This window comes from Leucoraja erinacea, chromosome 29 (genome assembly GCF_028641065.1).
Source record: "Leucoraja erinacea ecotype New England chromosome 29, Leri_hhj_1, whole genome shotgun sequence".
Classification (NCBI taxonomy): Eukaryota; Metazoa; Chordata; class Chondrichthyes; order Rajiformes; family Rajidae; genus Leucoraja; species Leucoraja erinaceus.
Window position 1 is genome coordinate 2688719 of NC_073405.1, and position 17728 is coordinate 2706446.

The following is a 17728-nucleotide window of genomic DNA, read 5'->3' on the forward strand; positions in this document are numbered from 1 at the left end:
AGTGGAGGGGGAGAGGGAGGGGGAGGAGAGGATCGAGCCCGCGGGAGGAGAGGACTTTGGAGAAGAAAAATGGAAGACTGGAGGAGGGGACTGAGAGAGGAGAGGAGAATGATCGAGGAATGGAGGGGAGAGGTGAGGGGAATGGGGGACTACTGGAGAGCAGTCTAGGATCATTCAAGAGGGGATTTGGACAGAGTACGTGGAGGAGGTTTAGGTGGATGGAACAGGGAGGCAAGTGGAGGACTAGAGAGAAGAGGAGAAAGGAGGAGTGGAGGGGAGAGGTGAGGAAGGGGGAGGAGAGGAGAGGAGAGGAGAGGGGAGGAGAGGAGAGGAGAGGAGAGGAGTGCAGAGGGGAGGAGGGGTGAAGGGCAGAGAGGGATGTGGGTTCACTGGAACTGCTCCAGTACATCGAGCCCGCGGGGTGACCGGACCTTGGACTTTGAATAACGGCGCCAAAACATGGCGCGCCTAACGTTAGGCGGGGTACTGATTGGGGATGATCAGCCATGATCACATTGAATGGCGGTGCTGGCTCGAAGGGCCGAATGGCCTACTGCTGCGTCTATTGTCTATCATTCAAGAAACATTTGGACAGGTACGTGGATAGGACAGGTTTAAGTGGATATGGAACAGGCGCAGGCAAGTGGGACTAGTGTGGATGGGACATTGTTGGCCGGTGTGGACAGGTTGGGCCGAAGGGCCTGTTTCCATGCTGTATCATTCTATGACGCTCTGTGTAATATATGCATAAAGAATTTCACTCTGCAGTTGCGTTTGTGACGAATGAAGCTCCATTGAAGGGTTTCCTCAAAGATTCCCATGGCAGCGAGGCCAGATACAAAGTCGAGTTCATCATCACTCTTCCATCGGTCAGTGACGGAAGGGACACCATGGATGAGACACGGAACTGGGCTTGTCCCAACATTGTCCCATCAGACTCTTCAACTCAGATATCAATTAAAACTCAAGATAGACACAAAATGCTGGAGTAACTCAGCGGGACAGGCAGCATCTCTGGAGAAAAGGAATGGGTGGAACAGAGATAAGGAAAGGTAAAGTGTGAAAACGAGACATGAAAGGGGATGAAGCTCAAGGAGGATGTAAAATAGATCATTGTTATCGAGGAGAAGGTGACAACAACTCAAACAGAGATAAAAATGTAATCAGGGACAGTCAGACTGGTGGGAGAACTGGGAAGGGGGAGGGATGGAGAGAGAGGGAAAGCAAGGGTTAATTGATGTTAGAGAAGTCAATGTCCATACCGCTGGGGTGTAAGATGCCCAAGCGAAATATGAGGTGCTGTTCCTCCAACTTGCGCTGGGCCTCACTCTGACAGTGGAGGAGGCCCAGGACAGAGGGGTCAGTGTGGGAAAACTCTCGGAGGGTAGAGACAAAATGCTGGAGTAGCTCAGCGGGTGAGGCAGCATCTCTGGAGAAAAGGAATGGGCGATGTTTCAGGTCGAGACCTTTCTTCAAACTGTCTCTCCACTCTCCCTTCAGGCCTGTTGATGTGACCTTTGGGTTGTGTGTCGTAAGGCCAGCTTCCAAGTCTCTTAGTCTCTAATGCAAAGTAAAAAGTTGAACCCGGTCTGACATAGGCTAATGTATTAATCTGTGGAAGAGATATAGAACAGTGTGTCCATATCTGCCACCTCATACTGCTGAATAAACTCTGCCCAGCATCAAAACATACCATCGATAATGCAAAAAAGCAAATATTATATATATATATATATTGTTACGTTAAATATGTGTAATATATTCAAAATTTTACAGCACACCCTATCCTCTGCAGAATGCAATCCTGTGCTCACACTTATAAGAGAAATCCTCTAACAACTTGTGTAGGAAGGGACACCATTCCTTCTCTGCAGGGATGCTGCCTGCCCCGCTGAGTTACTCCAGCTTTTCGGGTCTACCAAGGAACTGCAGATGCTGGTTTAAACCGAAGAGAGAAACGGAATGCTGGAGTAACTCAGCGGGACAGGCAGCATCTCTGGAGAGAAGGAACGGGTGACCTTTCGGGTCGAGACCCTTCTTCAGTCTGTCTTCCTCCAACAACTTGTCAAATTGTAATCGCAGCGCCACCTCCAGTGGGAGTGTGTAATTACAACGTGACGTATTACATACATTATTTGCTGTTATAAATGTGAGACTCAGAATAGCAGAAAATCTAAAATTAACATCAGATTAAATGTCTTTAGATGGGATGGGGAGAGGGTGGGGGTGGGGGGATCTAGTTACATCCATATATTCCCCAATCTAGTTATTCCTTTCCTTCCATCTAGTGTCCTAATTACTGATACGGAATGTCTTAGTTCAGTCCAGTCAGGTTTATCGTTACTCACTGGTCAGCAAGCAATAAAGCTTTTCACTGGACCTCGGTACACGTGACAATAAACTAAACTGAACTAATAATCTACAATCCCATCCCCCACTTCCACCTCCAGAAATGAAACAGGTTGGAACCCGCTGGGATTATGTAAAGGGGCGGCAAGCTGGTGCAGCGGTGGTGTTGCAGCCTCACAGCGCCAGAGACCCAGGTCCCATCCTGTCTGTAGGGAGTTTGTACGTTCTCCCTGTGATGGCGTGGGTTTTCTCCGGGCGCTCCGGTTTCCTCCCACACTCCAAACACGTGCGGGTTTGTAGGTTAATTGGTTCTTGCAAATTGTAAATTGCCCCGCGTGGGTAGGATAGCGCTAGTGTACGGGGCGATCGCTGGTCAGCGCGGACACGGTGGGCCAAAGGGCCTGTAGTTCTAAAGTCTAAAGTCTAATGTTACAGTTACATGAAATGCCCTGTAACATGGGCATGGACAGGAGCTAAATGCACAGATATAAAGATCACCAAGAGATACACTAAACTGTGGCCTGGTCTGAGGGTTAATGTCTCTTGACTTTACCTAAAGATCATTCAGGAAATAAAGGAAATAAACCATTACAATTCACAACACACAGATAATCTGAAGATAAATAGGACGGTGCTGGTCGGGTTCACAGCCCAAACCACTTCCTGAGGAGATGCATTTTCCGTGGTACGTTCCGTTGGAAGGGGTGGCATGAGCAAGCAGTGGGATTCTTGGAGAGTGCATCTCCCATCGTGTGTCGGAGACGAGAGTGAAGACCACCCTTCCCCGGGGCAAGCTTCCAGTTGGGGGCCAGTCCTCTCTGGGGTTTGATCGGCCACTTTGGGTGCGAGCCCCTAGAGCTGTACGATGCAGTCAGTTCCCGGGTAGTCGGGGAGATTCAGGTCGTATTTCCTCTGCAAGTCGTAGGGCAGGTAGCGGCCCGCCAGGAAATGGTACTTGCCGGAAAACTGCGTGGCGCACTTCTTGGGCACGGCCAGGGAGATGAGGGCCTCGGGACTGATGCCATCACCTTTGCCCTTCTCCGCGTCCCAACCTGCACAATGTAAGTAAGTAAGTTTATTGGCCAAGTATTCACATACAAGGAATTTGCCTTGGTACTCCGCCCACAAGTAACAACATGACATACAAAGACAAGAATGACCTCCCGCCGGTAAAGAGGGCGGCACGGTGGCTCAGCGGCAGAGTTGCTGCCTCAAAGGAAAGATGCTTTGGAAAAATCTGTGGAATTCTCTGCCACAGAAGGTAGTTGAGGCCACAGTTCAATGGCTATATTTAAGATGGAGTTAGATGTGGCTAAAGGGATCAGGGGGTATGGAGAGAAGGCAAGTACGGGATGCTGAGTTGGATGATCAGCCATGATCAAATTGAATGGCGGTGCAGGCTCGAAGGGCCGAATGGCCTCTACTCCTGCACCTATTTTCTATGTTTCTATGCTGTCAATCTTGGGATGGTTTAGAGAAGATTTACCAGGATGTTGGCAGGACTCGAGGGTGTGAGCTATAGGGAGAGGTTGACTAGGCTGGGACTCTTCCTTGGAGCGCAGGAGGATGAGGGGTGATCTTATAGAGGAGCACAACATCATGAGAGGAATAGATCAGGTAGACGTACAGAGTCTCATGCCCAGAGTAGGGGAATTGAGGACCAGAGGACATAGGTTTAAGGTGAGTGGGGAAAGATTTACTAGGAATCTGAGGAGTAACTTTGTTGCACAAAGTGTGGTGGGTGTATGGAACGAGCTGCCAGAGGAGGTAGTTGAGGCAGGGAGTATCGCAAAGTTTAAGAAAGTCAGAGACCCGTGTTCGATCCTGACTGCAGGTGCTGTCTGTACGGAGTTTGCACATTCTCCCTGTGACTGCGTGGGTTTTCTCCAGGTGCTCCGGTTCCCTCCCACACTCCAAAAGACGTATAGGTTTGTAGGTTAATTGGCTTCAGTAAATTTGTACATTGTTTCTAGATTGTAGGATGGGGCTAGTGTACGGGATGATCGCTGGTCGGTGCGGACTCGGTGGGCTGAAGGGCCTGTTTCCGCGCTGTATCTCTGAATTCACTAGAGTTCAGAAGGATGAGGGGGATCTTATAGAAACATATAAAATTATAAAAGGACTGGACAAGCTAGATGCAGGAAAAATATTCCCAATGTTGGGCGAGTCCAGAACCAGGGGCCACAGTCTTAGAATAAAGGGGAGGTCATTTAAGACTGAGATGAGAAAAAACGTTTTCACCCAGAGAGTTGCGAATTTATGCAATTCCCTGCCACAGGCCAAGTCACTGGATGGATTTAAGAGAGAGTTAGATAGAGCACTAGGGGCTAGTGGAGTCAAGGGATATGGGGAGAAGGTACACAAAAAAGCTGGAAAAACTCAGCGGGTACAGCAGCATCTATGGATATGGGGAGAAGGCAGGCACGGGTTATTGATTGGGGATAATCAGCCATGATCACAATAAATGGCGGTGCTGGCTCGAAGGGCCGAAGGGCCGAATGGCCTCCTCCTGCACCTACTTTCGATGTTTCTATGTAAGTCTAAAGTGGAATTCGGGCAGCCTCAGCAGTTGGCTGGCATGAATCAAATGGATTGAGAAACCTCTTCCGATTCCTCCAATTTCTGTCATGCTATGATTTTGAAAGCCAGGCCAAATCTGATTAAAAACATGTCTTCTGGTATTAAATCAGATCAACTAAATCAGAAGGCTTAATTACAGACATTAACTGCTCATGATATCCATCATTGATGGCTCTAACTCCTGGAAACATCATGAGAGCAGCTTCAGTGGAGGCTGTAGTTGTTTATGGGGACCGCTCACAGAAACAGGCCCTTCAGCCCACCGAGTCCGTGCCGACCAGCGATCCCCGCACACTAACACTATCCTACACACACACACACACACTAGGGACAATTTACACATACACCAAGCCAGTTAACCTACAAACCTGCACGTCTTTGGAGTGTGGGAGGAAACCGAAGGTCTCGGAGAAAACCCACGCAGGTCACGGGGAGAACGTGCAAACTCCGTACAAACGGCAGCTGTAGTCGGGTTCGAACCCGGGTCTCCGGCGCTGTGAGGCAGCAACTCTACCGCTGCGCCACCGTGCCGCCCAAATTGGGACTGGTCAATGAATGTGGGCCTTGCTACAAATGGCAACATCACCCCGGTCACTCCTCCTCCTGCCCGCTCCCATCAGGCAAGAGGTACAGAAGTGTGAAAACGCACACCTCCAGATTCAGGGACAGTTTCTTCCCAGCTGTTATCAGGCAACTGAACCGTCCTACCACCAACTAGAGAGCGGTCCTGACCTCCCATCTACCTCATTGGAGACCCTCGGACTATCTTTGATTGGACTTTACTGGACTTTATCTTGCACTAAACGTTATTCCCTTTATCCTGTATCTGTACACTGTGGACGGCTCGATTGTAATCATGTATAGTCAGTCTGTCCACTGACTGGGTATCAAGTGGAAGAAAGCTTTTCTCTGTACCTCAGTCCATGTGATAACAGCAGCTAAACTGAATCCTGTGAAATAATCGAGAGTTTAATTGTCAGATGCTCTGATTACGGAACAATCGTGCGACACGGTGGCGCAGCGGTAGAGTTGCTGCCTCACAGCGCCGGAGACCCGGGTTCCACCCTGACTACGGGTGCTGTCTGTGTGGAGTTTGTACGTTCTCCCCGTGACCGCGCGGGTTTTCTCCGGGTGCTCCGGTTTCCTCCCGCACTCTAAAGGGCCTGTCCCACTTGGGCGTCATTTGCGCATCATAATTTACGCTTCATGATGCGCGCACGGCGTGCATTACGCGCGCATGGTGCGTGGTGACGTCGGCAGTGACGCGAGGTCGCGCGCGGCGCCCCAGAATTTTGGGGATTCACAAAACCTTCGCCCACCACCTGCGTGACGCGCAAATGATGCCCAAGTGGCTAAGGGGATCAGGGGGTATGGAGAGAAGGCAGGTACAGGATACTGAGTTGGATGATCAGCCATGATCATATTGAATGGCGGTGCAGGCTCGAAGGGCCGAATGGCCTACTCCTGCACCTAATTTCTATGTTTCTATGTTAAGTGTGACAGGTCCTTTAAGGTTTGTAGGTTCTCGCCGGGACAGCGTGGGTTTTCTCCGGGTGCTCCGGTTTCCTCCCACACTCTAAAGATGTGTAGGTTCGTGGGTTACTTGGCTTCTGTAAATTGTTAATTGCCCCTGGTGTGTGCAGGATAGTGCTAGCGTACGGGATGATCGCTGGTCGGCACGGGCCAGTTTCCACGCTGTATCTCTAAAGTCGAAAGAGGAATTGGCCAGAGCTGGGTGTTTATAACGGAGGTGGGTGAAGGGAGATTTCAATCGGGAAGAAATTGGCTTGGTTAAAATTGTTACATTTGTCCCTGGTGTGTGTAGGACAGTGCTAGCATACGGGGGGGGGGTCGCTGGTCGGTGCGGACTAGGTGGGCCGAAGGGCCTGTTTCCGTGATGTATCCCTAAAGTCTAAATGAAAGAATAAGAATCATTTTGAACATAATGAAAGAATCCCAACAAGAAAGTCATGTAATGGGAAGGACATTCTTGCCATAGAGGGAGTGCAGAGACGGTTCACCAGACTGATTCCTGGGATGTCAGGGCTGTCTTATGAAGAAAGACTGGATAGACTTGGTTTATACTCTCTAGAATTTAGGAGATTGAGAGGGGATCTTATAGAAACTTACAAAATTCTTAAGGGATTGGACAGGCTAGATGCAGGAAGATTGTTCCCGATGTTAGGGAAGTCCAGGACAAGGGGTCACAGCTTAAGAATAAGGGGGAAATCCTTTAAAACCGAGACGAGAAGAACTTTTTTCACACAGAGAGTGTGGTGAATCTCTGGAACTCTCTGCCACTGAGGGTAGTTGAGGCCACAGTACATTGGCTATATTTAAGAGGGAGTTAGATGTGGCCCTTGTGGCTAAGGGGATCAGAGGGTATGGAGAGAAGGCAGGTACGGGATACTGAGCTGGATGATCAGCCATGATCATATTGAATGGCAGTGCAGGCTCGAAGGGCCGAATGGCCTACTCCTGCACCTAATTTCTATGTTTCTATGAAAACATTCCATGTTGATCCACTAAGGGGTGGTCGTGAGAGGAAGCAGTTTGCCGGCCCTTTACCTGAAGGGACATCGATGCTGATTACAGGTATTTTCACATGTTTCATTGTAGAGAGGATATTGCAATACAGCTCCTTCAGCCCCAGCTCATCAGACAGACCCAGCACGGCATCAATGATCAAGTTATAGGCATCATTTATCAGCTGCACCTGTGGGGGGAGGAGGAGGAGACAGGAACATTTCACTTTTGGCGAAGACATACAAATGTCCACACTAAACTTCATAAGTGATTGGAGAAGAATCAGGCCATTCGGCCCATCAAGTCTACTCCACCATTCAATCGTAGCTGATCTAACTCTCCCTCCTAACCCCATTCTCCAGCCTTCTCCCCATAACCCCTGACACCCGCACTAATCAAATTTATTGATTTTTTTCCCCGAGACACAGCGCGTAAACGGCCCACCAAGTCCGCGCCGACCATCAATCAGAGTCTCTCCGGGCCAAGGGGGACCGTGCAGAGAGGGCCCCCCCTCCCCTCCCTCGCCCCCACGCTCTCCCCTCCCGAACACCTCCCCATCCCCACCACTGCCCACACTGACACTGAGATCGAGTGGATGTGGAGAGGATGTTTCCACTAGTGGGAGAGTCGAGGACCTGAGGTTATACCCTCAGAATTAAATGACGTTCTTATGGGAAGGAGATGAGGAGGAATTTCTTTAGTCAGAGGGTGGTGAATCTGTGGGATTCTTTGCCACAGAAGGCTGTGGAGGCCAGGTCTGTGGATATTTTTAACCCAGAGATAGATAGATTCTTAATCAGTGCGGGTGTCAGGAGTTATGGGGAGAAGGCAGGAGAATGGGGTTAGGAGGGAGAGATAAATCAGCAATGGCAGAGTAGACGATGGGCTGAATGGCCTAATTCTACTCTTGTAACTTATGACTTATGAGAGTCTGCTTCCACACTGTGCCACTCAATGACTCGATCTACAGGATGCTCTATTTAGTTTAGAGATACAGCACAGAAACAGGCCCTTCGACCCACTGAGTCCATGCCGACCGGTGACCCCTGTACACTAACACTATCCTGAATCTGAGGAATTATTTGCCACAGAAGGCTGTGGAGGACAAGTCAGTAGGTATTTTTAAAGATAGATTCTTGATCAGATTCAGATTCAGATTCAGATTCAATTTTAATTGTCATTGTCAGTGTACAGTACAGAGACAACGAAATGCATTTAGCATCTCCCTTGAAGAGCGACATAGCAAACGATTTGAATAAATAATAATAAGTGTCCGGGGGGGGGGTCGGGTTGGTGATTGGCAGTCACCGAGGTACGTTGTTGAGTAGTGCGGGTGTCAGGGGTTATGGGGAGAAGGCAGAAGAATTGGGTTAGGAGGGAGAGATAGATCAGCCATGATTGAATGGCAGAGTAGACTTGATGGGCGGAATGGCCTAATTCTGCTCTTATAACTTATGAATTGTCTTTCTGCTGACTGGTTAGCACGCAACTAAAGCTTTACACTGTACCTCGGTACACATGACAATAAACAGTAACTGCAACGATCACATCACATGATGGTAGCCAGCATGCCCAGGGTGACCGGCAGTACCCCACCCCCCCACCCTCGGTGTTAAAGGCACCCGCGGGAGTCACGACGTCCAGCTTTCTTACCTCATTTGGAAGGTAGGAGAGAAACGGAATGTCCAGCTTCTCGCATTGAATGGTGAAGTCCAGGAAGAGGGACTTGCAGGAGCGTTTGGGGTAGTAGACGGTCGGTTCGTAACCCTGGTGGGAAACCAAGACGTGGATAAGCAGAAGGTTACACAAAAAAGCTGGAGAAACTCAGCGGGTGCAGCAGCATCTATGGAGCGAAGGAAATAGGCAACGTTTCGGGCCGAAACCCTTCTTCAGACTGATCGGGGGCGGGGGTGGGTGGGGACAAGAAAGGAAAAAGGAGGAGTAGCCCGAAGGCTGGGGGATGGGAGGAGACAGCAGGGGGGCTGAGGAAGGGGAGGAGACAGCAAGGACTAACAAAATTGGGAGAATTCGATGTTCATGCCCCCGGGGTGCAGACTCCCCAAACGGAATATGAGGTGCTGTTCCTCCAATTTCCGGTGCTGCTCGCTGTGGCCATGGAGGAGACCCAGGACAGAGAGGTCGGAGACGGAGTGGGAGGGGGAGTTGAAGTGCTGAGCCACCGGGAGGTCAGCTTGGTTATTGCGGACCGAGCGGAGGTGTTCGGCGAAACGATCGCCCAACCTCCGCTTGGTCTCACCAATATAGATCTGCTGACATCTAGAGCAGCGGACGCAATAGATGAGGTTGGAAGAGATGCAGGTAAACCTCTGTCGCACCTGGAACGATTGCTTGGGTCCTTGAACGGAGTCGAGGGGGGAGGTAAAGGGACAAGTGTTGCATCTCTTGCGGTTGCATGGATAATCAGAAGGCTTGGTCGGAGGGACAATCTGGATGGGTAATCAGCAAGAGGGATCCCGACCAAAAACGTCACCTATCCGTTTCCTCCAGAGACGTTGTCTGACTTACTCCAGCACTTTATGCCTATTGTATAAACCAGCATCTGCCATTCTTTGTTTTTAACCATATAACCATATAACAATTACAGCACGGAAACAGGCCATCTCGGCCCTACAAGTCCGTGCCAACACAACTTTTTTTCCCTTAGTCCCACCTGCCTGCACTCATACCATAACCCTCCATTCCCTTCTCATCCATATGCCTATCCAATTTATTTTTAAATGATACCAATGAACCTGCCTCCACCACTTCCACTGGAAGCTCATTCCACACCGCTACCACTCTCTGAGTAAAGAAGTTCCCCCTCATGTTACCCCTAAACTTCTGTCCCTTAATTCTGAAGTCATGTCCTCTTGTTTGAATCTTCCCTATTCTCAAAGGGAAAAGCTTGTCCACATCAACTCTGTCTATCCCTCTCATCATTTTAAAGACCTCTATCAAGTCCCCCCTTAACCTTCTGCGCTCCAGAGAATAAAGACCTAATTTATTCAACCTATCTCTGTAACTTAGTTGTTGAAACCCAGGCAACATTCTAGTAAATCTCCTCTGTACTCTCTCTATTTTGTTGACATCCTTCCTATAATTGGGCGACCAAAATTGTACACCATACTCCAGATTTGGTCTCACCAATGCCTTGTACAATTTTAACATTACATCCCAGCTTCCGGGGTGTAATGTTAAATAGCTTAGTCTGTAAGTGAGTTGTAAATAGCTGTAATAGTTGTAAATAGCTTAGTCTCACACAGGTTGAAGCACAAGCATCTTTGTTGTCCAGTTCATCATCACACCTGCAGTACATCACACGTCTACTGCAGCTACTGCCAGGCGGCAGGCCAGTTCTTACACCATAGATCAGATAATTAGGCAGAGTTATAATTACTTAGCATTCTGACTGGCTACTATGCAATAGGCAATCTACAATGTTTTAACACATTTGGAAGTTTGGACAGGTACATGGAGAGGACAGGTTTAGAGGGATGTGGGCAAGAAGGGGACAGAGAGAGGGGGGGCAGAGAAAGAAAGGGGAAAGAGAGAAGGGAGAGAGGGGGGGGGAAGGGAGAGAGGGAGGGGGGGGGGGGGGGGGGGGGGGGGGGGGGGGGGGGGGGGGGGGGGGGAGAGGGGGGGGGGGGGAGAGAGAGAATGGGGAAAGAGAGAAGGGAGAGAAGGGGAGGAAGGGGAGAGAGAAGAGGGAGGAAAGGGGGTGAGCAGGGAATGGGGGAGAGAAGGTGTGCAAGGAAGTGGGGTGGGCAAGGAAGGGGAGGGGAGAGAAGGCAATGACTGCCACCATCCAGTGCAGGAAGCAGGTTAATTGGGGATTTGTATCCATGCCAACGCTGGGAGATGATTTCCAGTCCCGCTGTGGGGACCGGCATCACTGAGACCGTGGCCTCGTTTCACAAGGAGTAACGCAGCGGGTGAGGCAGCATCTCTGGAGAGAAGGAATGGGCGACGTTTCGGGGCGAGACCCTTGTTCAGACTGAGAGTCAGGGGAGAGGGAGACACGGAGATATAGATGCGGAACAACAAGAGCTCTGACACACCTTACATTATCTGTGTCACCTTCCCAATCTCTCTGTCTCCCTCTCCCCTGATTCACAGTCCCTTCATCTAACTCTCTCTTGAAAACATCCAGTGAATTGGCCTCCAGTGCCTTCTGTGGCAGAGAATTCCACAGATTCACAACTCTCTGGATGGAAAAAGTTTTTCCTCATCTCAGTCCTAAATGGCCGACCCCTTATTCTTAAACTGTGTGACCCCTGGTTCTGGACTCCCCCAACATCGGGAAAAGAATTCCTGCATCCAACCTGTCCAATCCTCCAACCTGTCCAATCCTTTAAGTTAAAGGATTTTAAATCCTCCCCCCCCTCCCTCCTCCCCCCTCACTTCCCCTCCCCCCCCTCCCTCCTCCCCCCCTCCCTTCACCGCTCCCCTATCCCCCCCCTCACCCCCTCCCCTCCCCCCCTCCTCCGCCCCTCCCATCCATTGCAGATTCCCCGCTCCCCCCCCCACTGCCCCCCTCTCCATCACCCCCATTCTCCGTCCTCCCCTCCCTCAGATTCAGATTCAGATTCAGATTCAGATTCAATTTTAATTGTCATTGTCAGTGTACAGTACAGAGACAACGAAATGCATTCCCCCCCCCCCCCCCCCCCCCTGCCCACTCACCCCCCCCCCCCCCCCCCCCCCCCCCCCCCCCTCCCCCCCCCCCCCCCCCCCCCCGTTTCCCAGCCCGGTACCTACGAACGTGCGGAGGTGCCGGGCACACACCAGGCCGACAGCCCCATTCTGCTCCTGCCCACAGATCACCAGTATTGTCGGATGCTTCCTCTGTAATCGACGCCCGTGGATAGGCCTGAGTGGGGAAAGTGGTACAAAGTTAGTGGGTTGTGAACTGCAACCTCAGCACTCAGATCCACAGACAAGGGATGGAACCGGTCCCTGAGGTCTCATCGCCTGAAGGGGAAAGGAGACATAGGCAATAGGTGCAGGACTAGGCCGTTCGGCCCTTCGAGCCAGCACCGCCATTCACTAATCTGGCACAACCTGATCCAATGTCTTCTGAATCTCACTAGGACTAATGAACATGTAAAATTCTTAAAGGCCGTGCTGTAATTGTTATATGATTATATGGGTTATGGTATGAGTGCAGGCAGGTGGGACTAAGGGAAAAAAAGTTGTTCGGCACGGACTTGTAGGGCCGAGATGGCCTGTTTCCGTGCTGTAATTGTTATATGGTTATATGATTGGACAGGCTAGATGCAGGAAAAATGTTCCCGATGTTGGGGGGGAGTCCAGAACCAGGGATCACACAGTTTAAGAATAAGGGGTCAGCCATTTAGGACTGAGATGGGGAAAAACTTTTTCACCCAGAGAGTTGTGAATCTGTGGAATTCTCTGCCACAGAAGGCAGTGGAGGCCAATTCACTGGATGTTTTCAAGACAGATTTAGATTTAGCTCTTGGGGCTAACGGAATCAAGGGATATGGGGAGAAAGCAGGAACGGGGTACTGAGTTTAGATGATGATCAGCCATGATAATATTGAATGGCGGTGCTGGCCCGAAGGGCCGAATGGCCCACTCCTGCACCTATTTTTCTATGTTTCTATTTCTACGAATGATGTACAAATTCCATTGAGCTAAGATGTTGTGAGACTAGTGGACCCAAGGTAGTTCTGGCCCAGGCACAGGTGTGAGAGGTTGCTGAACTGCCAGACAATGTCCCCGTGGGTGAGATGCAGCCGGCCAGCTTCTCATAAACCTCGGAAGGACCAATGATGTCATTTATACCACGGCCAAATTAATGAAGGTTACACCTCGTTTTACGGGAGGCAAAATAGACATTATCCAATAACGAAAAATTGCCTTAATCCCAAAATATCAGACTTTAATGTCAAAAGTCAGGAGTGTTAATTGTCATATGTTCCGAAACGGAACATTGTCATTCTTACTTGTAGCAGCACAACAGATATGGAAAAATAGTACACTGTCAAACACCGTAATAACATAGAAACATAGAAAATAGGTGCAGGAGTAGGCCATTCGGCCCTTCGAGACTGCACTGCCATTTGCTATGATCATGGCTGATCATCCAACTCAGTATCCCATCCCTGCCTTCTCTCCATACCCCCTGATCTCTTTAGCCACAAGGGCCACATCTAACTCCCTCTTAAACATAGCCAATGAACTGTGTGGCCTCAACTACCTTCTGTGGCAGAGAATTCCACAGATTCACCACTCTCTGTGTACAAAATGTATTTCTTATCTCGGTCCTAAAAGACTTCCCTCTTATCCTTAAACTGTGACCCCTAGTTCTGGACTTCCCCAACAATCTTCCTGCATCTAGCCTGTCCAACCCTAAATATATATATTTATAGGGTAGACAAAGATGCTGGAGAAACTCAGCGGGTGAGGCAGCATCTATGGAGCGAAGGAATGGGTGACGTTTTGGGTCGAGACCCTACTGGAAACTCAGCGGGTGAGGCAGCATCTATGGAGCGAAGGAATAGGCGATGTTTCGGGTTGAGACCCTTCCGGGTCTCGACCCGAAACGTCGCCTATTCCTTCTCTCCATAGATGCCGCCTCACCCGCTGAGTTTCTCCAGCATTTTTGTCCACCTCCAGTTATTTACATAGGTGCATGGATAGGACAGGAGAGTTGCGAAAAGCTGGAGTAACTCAGCGGGACAGGTAGCATCTCTGGAGAGAAGGAATGGGTGACATTTCGGGTCAATCTGAACAAGGATCTTGAACCGAAACGTCACCCATTCCTTCTGTCCAGAGTTGCTGCCTGCCCCCCTGAGTTACATAGAAACATAGAAAGACAGGTGCAGGAGTAGAGGCCATTCGGCCCCTTTGAGCCAGCACTGCCATTCAATATGACCATGGCTGATCATCCAAAATCAGTACCCCTTTCCTGCTTTTTCCGCATATCCCTTGATTCCGTTAGCCCTAAGAGCCACTTCCAACCCTCTCTTGAAAACATCCAGTGAATCGGCCTCCACAGATTCCACAGATTCATAACTCTCAGGGTGAAAAAGTTTTTCCTCATCTCAGTCCTAAATGGCCGACCCCTTATTCTTAAACTGTGTGACCCCTGGTTCTGGACTCCCCCAACATCTGGATCATTGTTCCTGCATCTAGCCTGTCCAATCCTTTAGGAATTGTATCTGTTTCAATGTGTTTTTATCTATAAGTTCCCCCTTATATATTACACAGAATGACTCTGGCATTTTGTGTCTATTTGCGGTGAGGCTGCGGTCCTTGCAGCAACAACAGCGGCTGTTTGTGGAAAGATGGGGGCAGGTGATGGATGAACACACTCAGCGAGTAAACAAGAGCGAGCTGCAGGGCTACAAAACCTGCCCAGACATTGCCAGCTCCTCCCTGCCCTGTCCCTGGGGATTTGTGCTGCCTCATCGTGCTGCTGCTGTTTGTGCTGCAGCCTCTCCACCCGCAGCTTGTTGGATGCTGCTCACAGCTCACACGCAGATACCAGCGCTGCTTTAGTCCAAGGCACTGCACCCGAAAACCTCACCCATTCATCCCTTCTCTCCAGAGATGCGCTGCCTGTCCCGCTGAGTTACTCCAGCATTTTGGAAACGGAGAAACATAGAAAAATAGGAGACAGACAAAATTTGCTGGGGAAACTCAGCGGGTGCAGCAGCATCTATGGAGCGAAGGAAATAGGCAACGTTTCGGGTCGAGACCCTTAAGGGTGAGGCAGCATCTATGGAGCGAAGGAATAGGTGACGTTTCGGGTCGAGACCCTTAAGGGTGAGGCAGCATCTATGGAGCGAAGGAATAGGTGACGTTTCGGGTCGAGACCCTTAAGGGTGAGGCAGCATCTATGGAGCGAAGGAATAGGTGACGTTTCGGGTCGAGACCCGGAAGGGTCTCGACCCGAAACGTCACCTATTCCTTCGCTCCATAGATGCTGCCTCACCCGCTGAGTTTCTCCAGCATTTTTGTCTACACCCAGAAAGTTATAAAATGGTCACTAGAATCAAAGGATTATTTAGATGCCAACAGGGCCAGATGGAATGCATTCAATAATAATCAATGAAACAAAAGCTGTAATAGGAGGAGGCATGGTTGAAATATTTTGCAGCTCATTATTAAACATGAGGCCAGAACCAGATGAATGATTTGGGCTAAATTCCTGCTTCCAGCTCAGTCGGCCAACTGTCCTGACGGGTATAATGGAAAATACGATGATGGGGAAATAACTCCGGCCAATTCACAGGAGCAAAGGTGACGTTTCCACGGCAGCAAAAATGTTCGAGGATGCTGTGTTCAAGGAGGAACTGCAGATGCTGGAAAATCGAAGGCAGACGGAAATGCTGGAGAAACTCAGCGGGTGCAGCAGCATCTATGGAGCAAAGGAAATAGGTGGCGTTTCGGGCCGAAACCCTTCTTCAGACTGATGGAAGGGTTTTCGGCCCGAAACGTTACCTATTTCCTTCGCTCCATCGAGGATGCAGGTCAAACTAAAACTAACAGTGTGCAGGTCTAACTCCAGGTTACAGGTGTCAGAGGTTTTCCTTCCGCCCACAATATTTAATATGTAAAAGAATATGTGATTCTGTTCCATACTGTTTGCAGTTTGTTTGTTTGTTTGAGTATAGGAGCAGGGAGGTTCTACTGCAGTTGTACAGGGTCTTGGTGAGACCACACCTGGAGTATTGCGTACAGTTTTGGTCTCCTAATCTGAGGAAAGACATTCTTGCCATAGAGGGAGTACAGAGAAGGTTCACCAGACTGATTCCTGGGATGGCAGGACTTTCATATGAGAAAGACTGGATAGACTCGGCTTGTACTCGCTAGAATTTAGAAGATTGAGGGGGGGGATCTTATAGAAACTTACAAAATTCTTAAGGGGTTGGACAGGCTAGATGCAGGAAGATTGCTCCCGATGTTGGGGAAGTCCAGAACAAGGGGTCACAGTTTAAGGATAAGGGGGAAATCTTTTAGGACCGAGATGAGGAAAAACTTTTTTCACACAGAGAGTGGTGAATCTGTGGAATTCTCTGCCACAGAAGGGTAGTTGAGGCCACAGTTCATTGGCTATATTTAAGAGGGAGTTAGATGTGGCCCTTTTGGCTAAAGGGATCAGGGGGTATGGAGAGAAGGCAGGAACAGGATACTGAGTTGGATGATCAGCCATGATCATATTGAATGGCGGTGCAGGCTCGAAGGGCCGAATGGCCTACTCCTGCACCTATTTTCTATGTTTCTATGTTTGTTTGTTTGTCTTTCTGCACAAAGTCCGGGAGCGAGCATTGCCACTTTCATTTCACTGCGCATCCCGTATGTGTATGTGACGAATAGGCTTGACTTGACTTGAGAAGGCAGGAGGATGGGGTTAGGAAGGAGATAGATCAGCCGTGACTGAACGGTAGAGTAGACTCGATGGGCCGAATGGTCTAATTCTGCTCCTATCGCTTATGACTTTAAGTGGTCTCTGAAGAAGAGTCTCGACCTGAAACGTAACCCATTCCTTCTCTCCAGAGATGCTGCTGCCTGCCCCGCTGCCCTTTATATCTCTCTCACTGTCAGTACACAGCAGCGCTGTAGACCAGCTCTCATTGTTATCACTGCTGTCCACGAGTTATTTTCCACATCATTAAAACTAATTGTGTTGAGCATATTATAGCCCTGGGGTTACTAGTAATCAGATGCCTGGAGCATGGGTTGAGATAGATGCTTCAACCTCGCCATGGCAGAAGCAGAATGTAAACGTCTCAGTCCTAATCAATGTAGACACTAAATGCTGGCGTAACTCAGCGGGTCAGGCAGCATCTCCTGAGAGAAGGAATGGGTGACGTTTCGGGTCGAGACCCTTCTCCAGGCTGATTGTAATCATGTATTGTCTTTCTGCTAACTGGATGGCCAGCAACAAAAGCTTTTATAGTCATAAGACCACAAGTGATAGGAGCAGAATTAGGCCATTCAGCCCATCAAGTCTATTCCACCATTCAATCATGGCTGATCTATCTCTCCCTCCTAACCCCATTCTGCTGCCTTCTCCCCATAATCTTTTCACTGTACCTCAGTACACATGACAATAAACTAATCTGATTAACTGGGGTGAACTCTGCAACATAATTGTGGATTAAAAGCTGGTATTAGGATAAAAAATATATATTTTTCAACGAATAGACTATCTGGAAAGTTGAGTGTTGATTGCTTGTTAAATGTACAGAATGGTGAAAGTCCTGGCTAGAGTGGATGTGGAGAGGATGTCTCCACTAGTGGG

At 49.4% G+C, this 17728-nt stretch overlaps 1 protein-coding gene across 1 annotated transcript; it reads right to left on the reverse strand.

Annotated features, from left to right (window-relative positions):
• Positions 1-526: 526 nt before the first annotated feature.
• Positions 527-17058, reverse strand: LOC129710921 (yjeF N-terminal domain-containing 3-like). The gene is given in 6 exon segments (XM_055658227.1): positions 527-3401; positions 7498-7645; positions 9109-9222; positions 12214-12306; positions 12308-12325; positions 17023-17058. Coding segments are annotated over 6 exon segments (609 nt in total). The 3' UTR covers positions 527-3201.
• Positions 17059-17728: the final 670 nt, after the last annotated feature.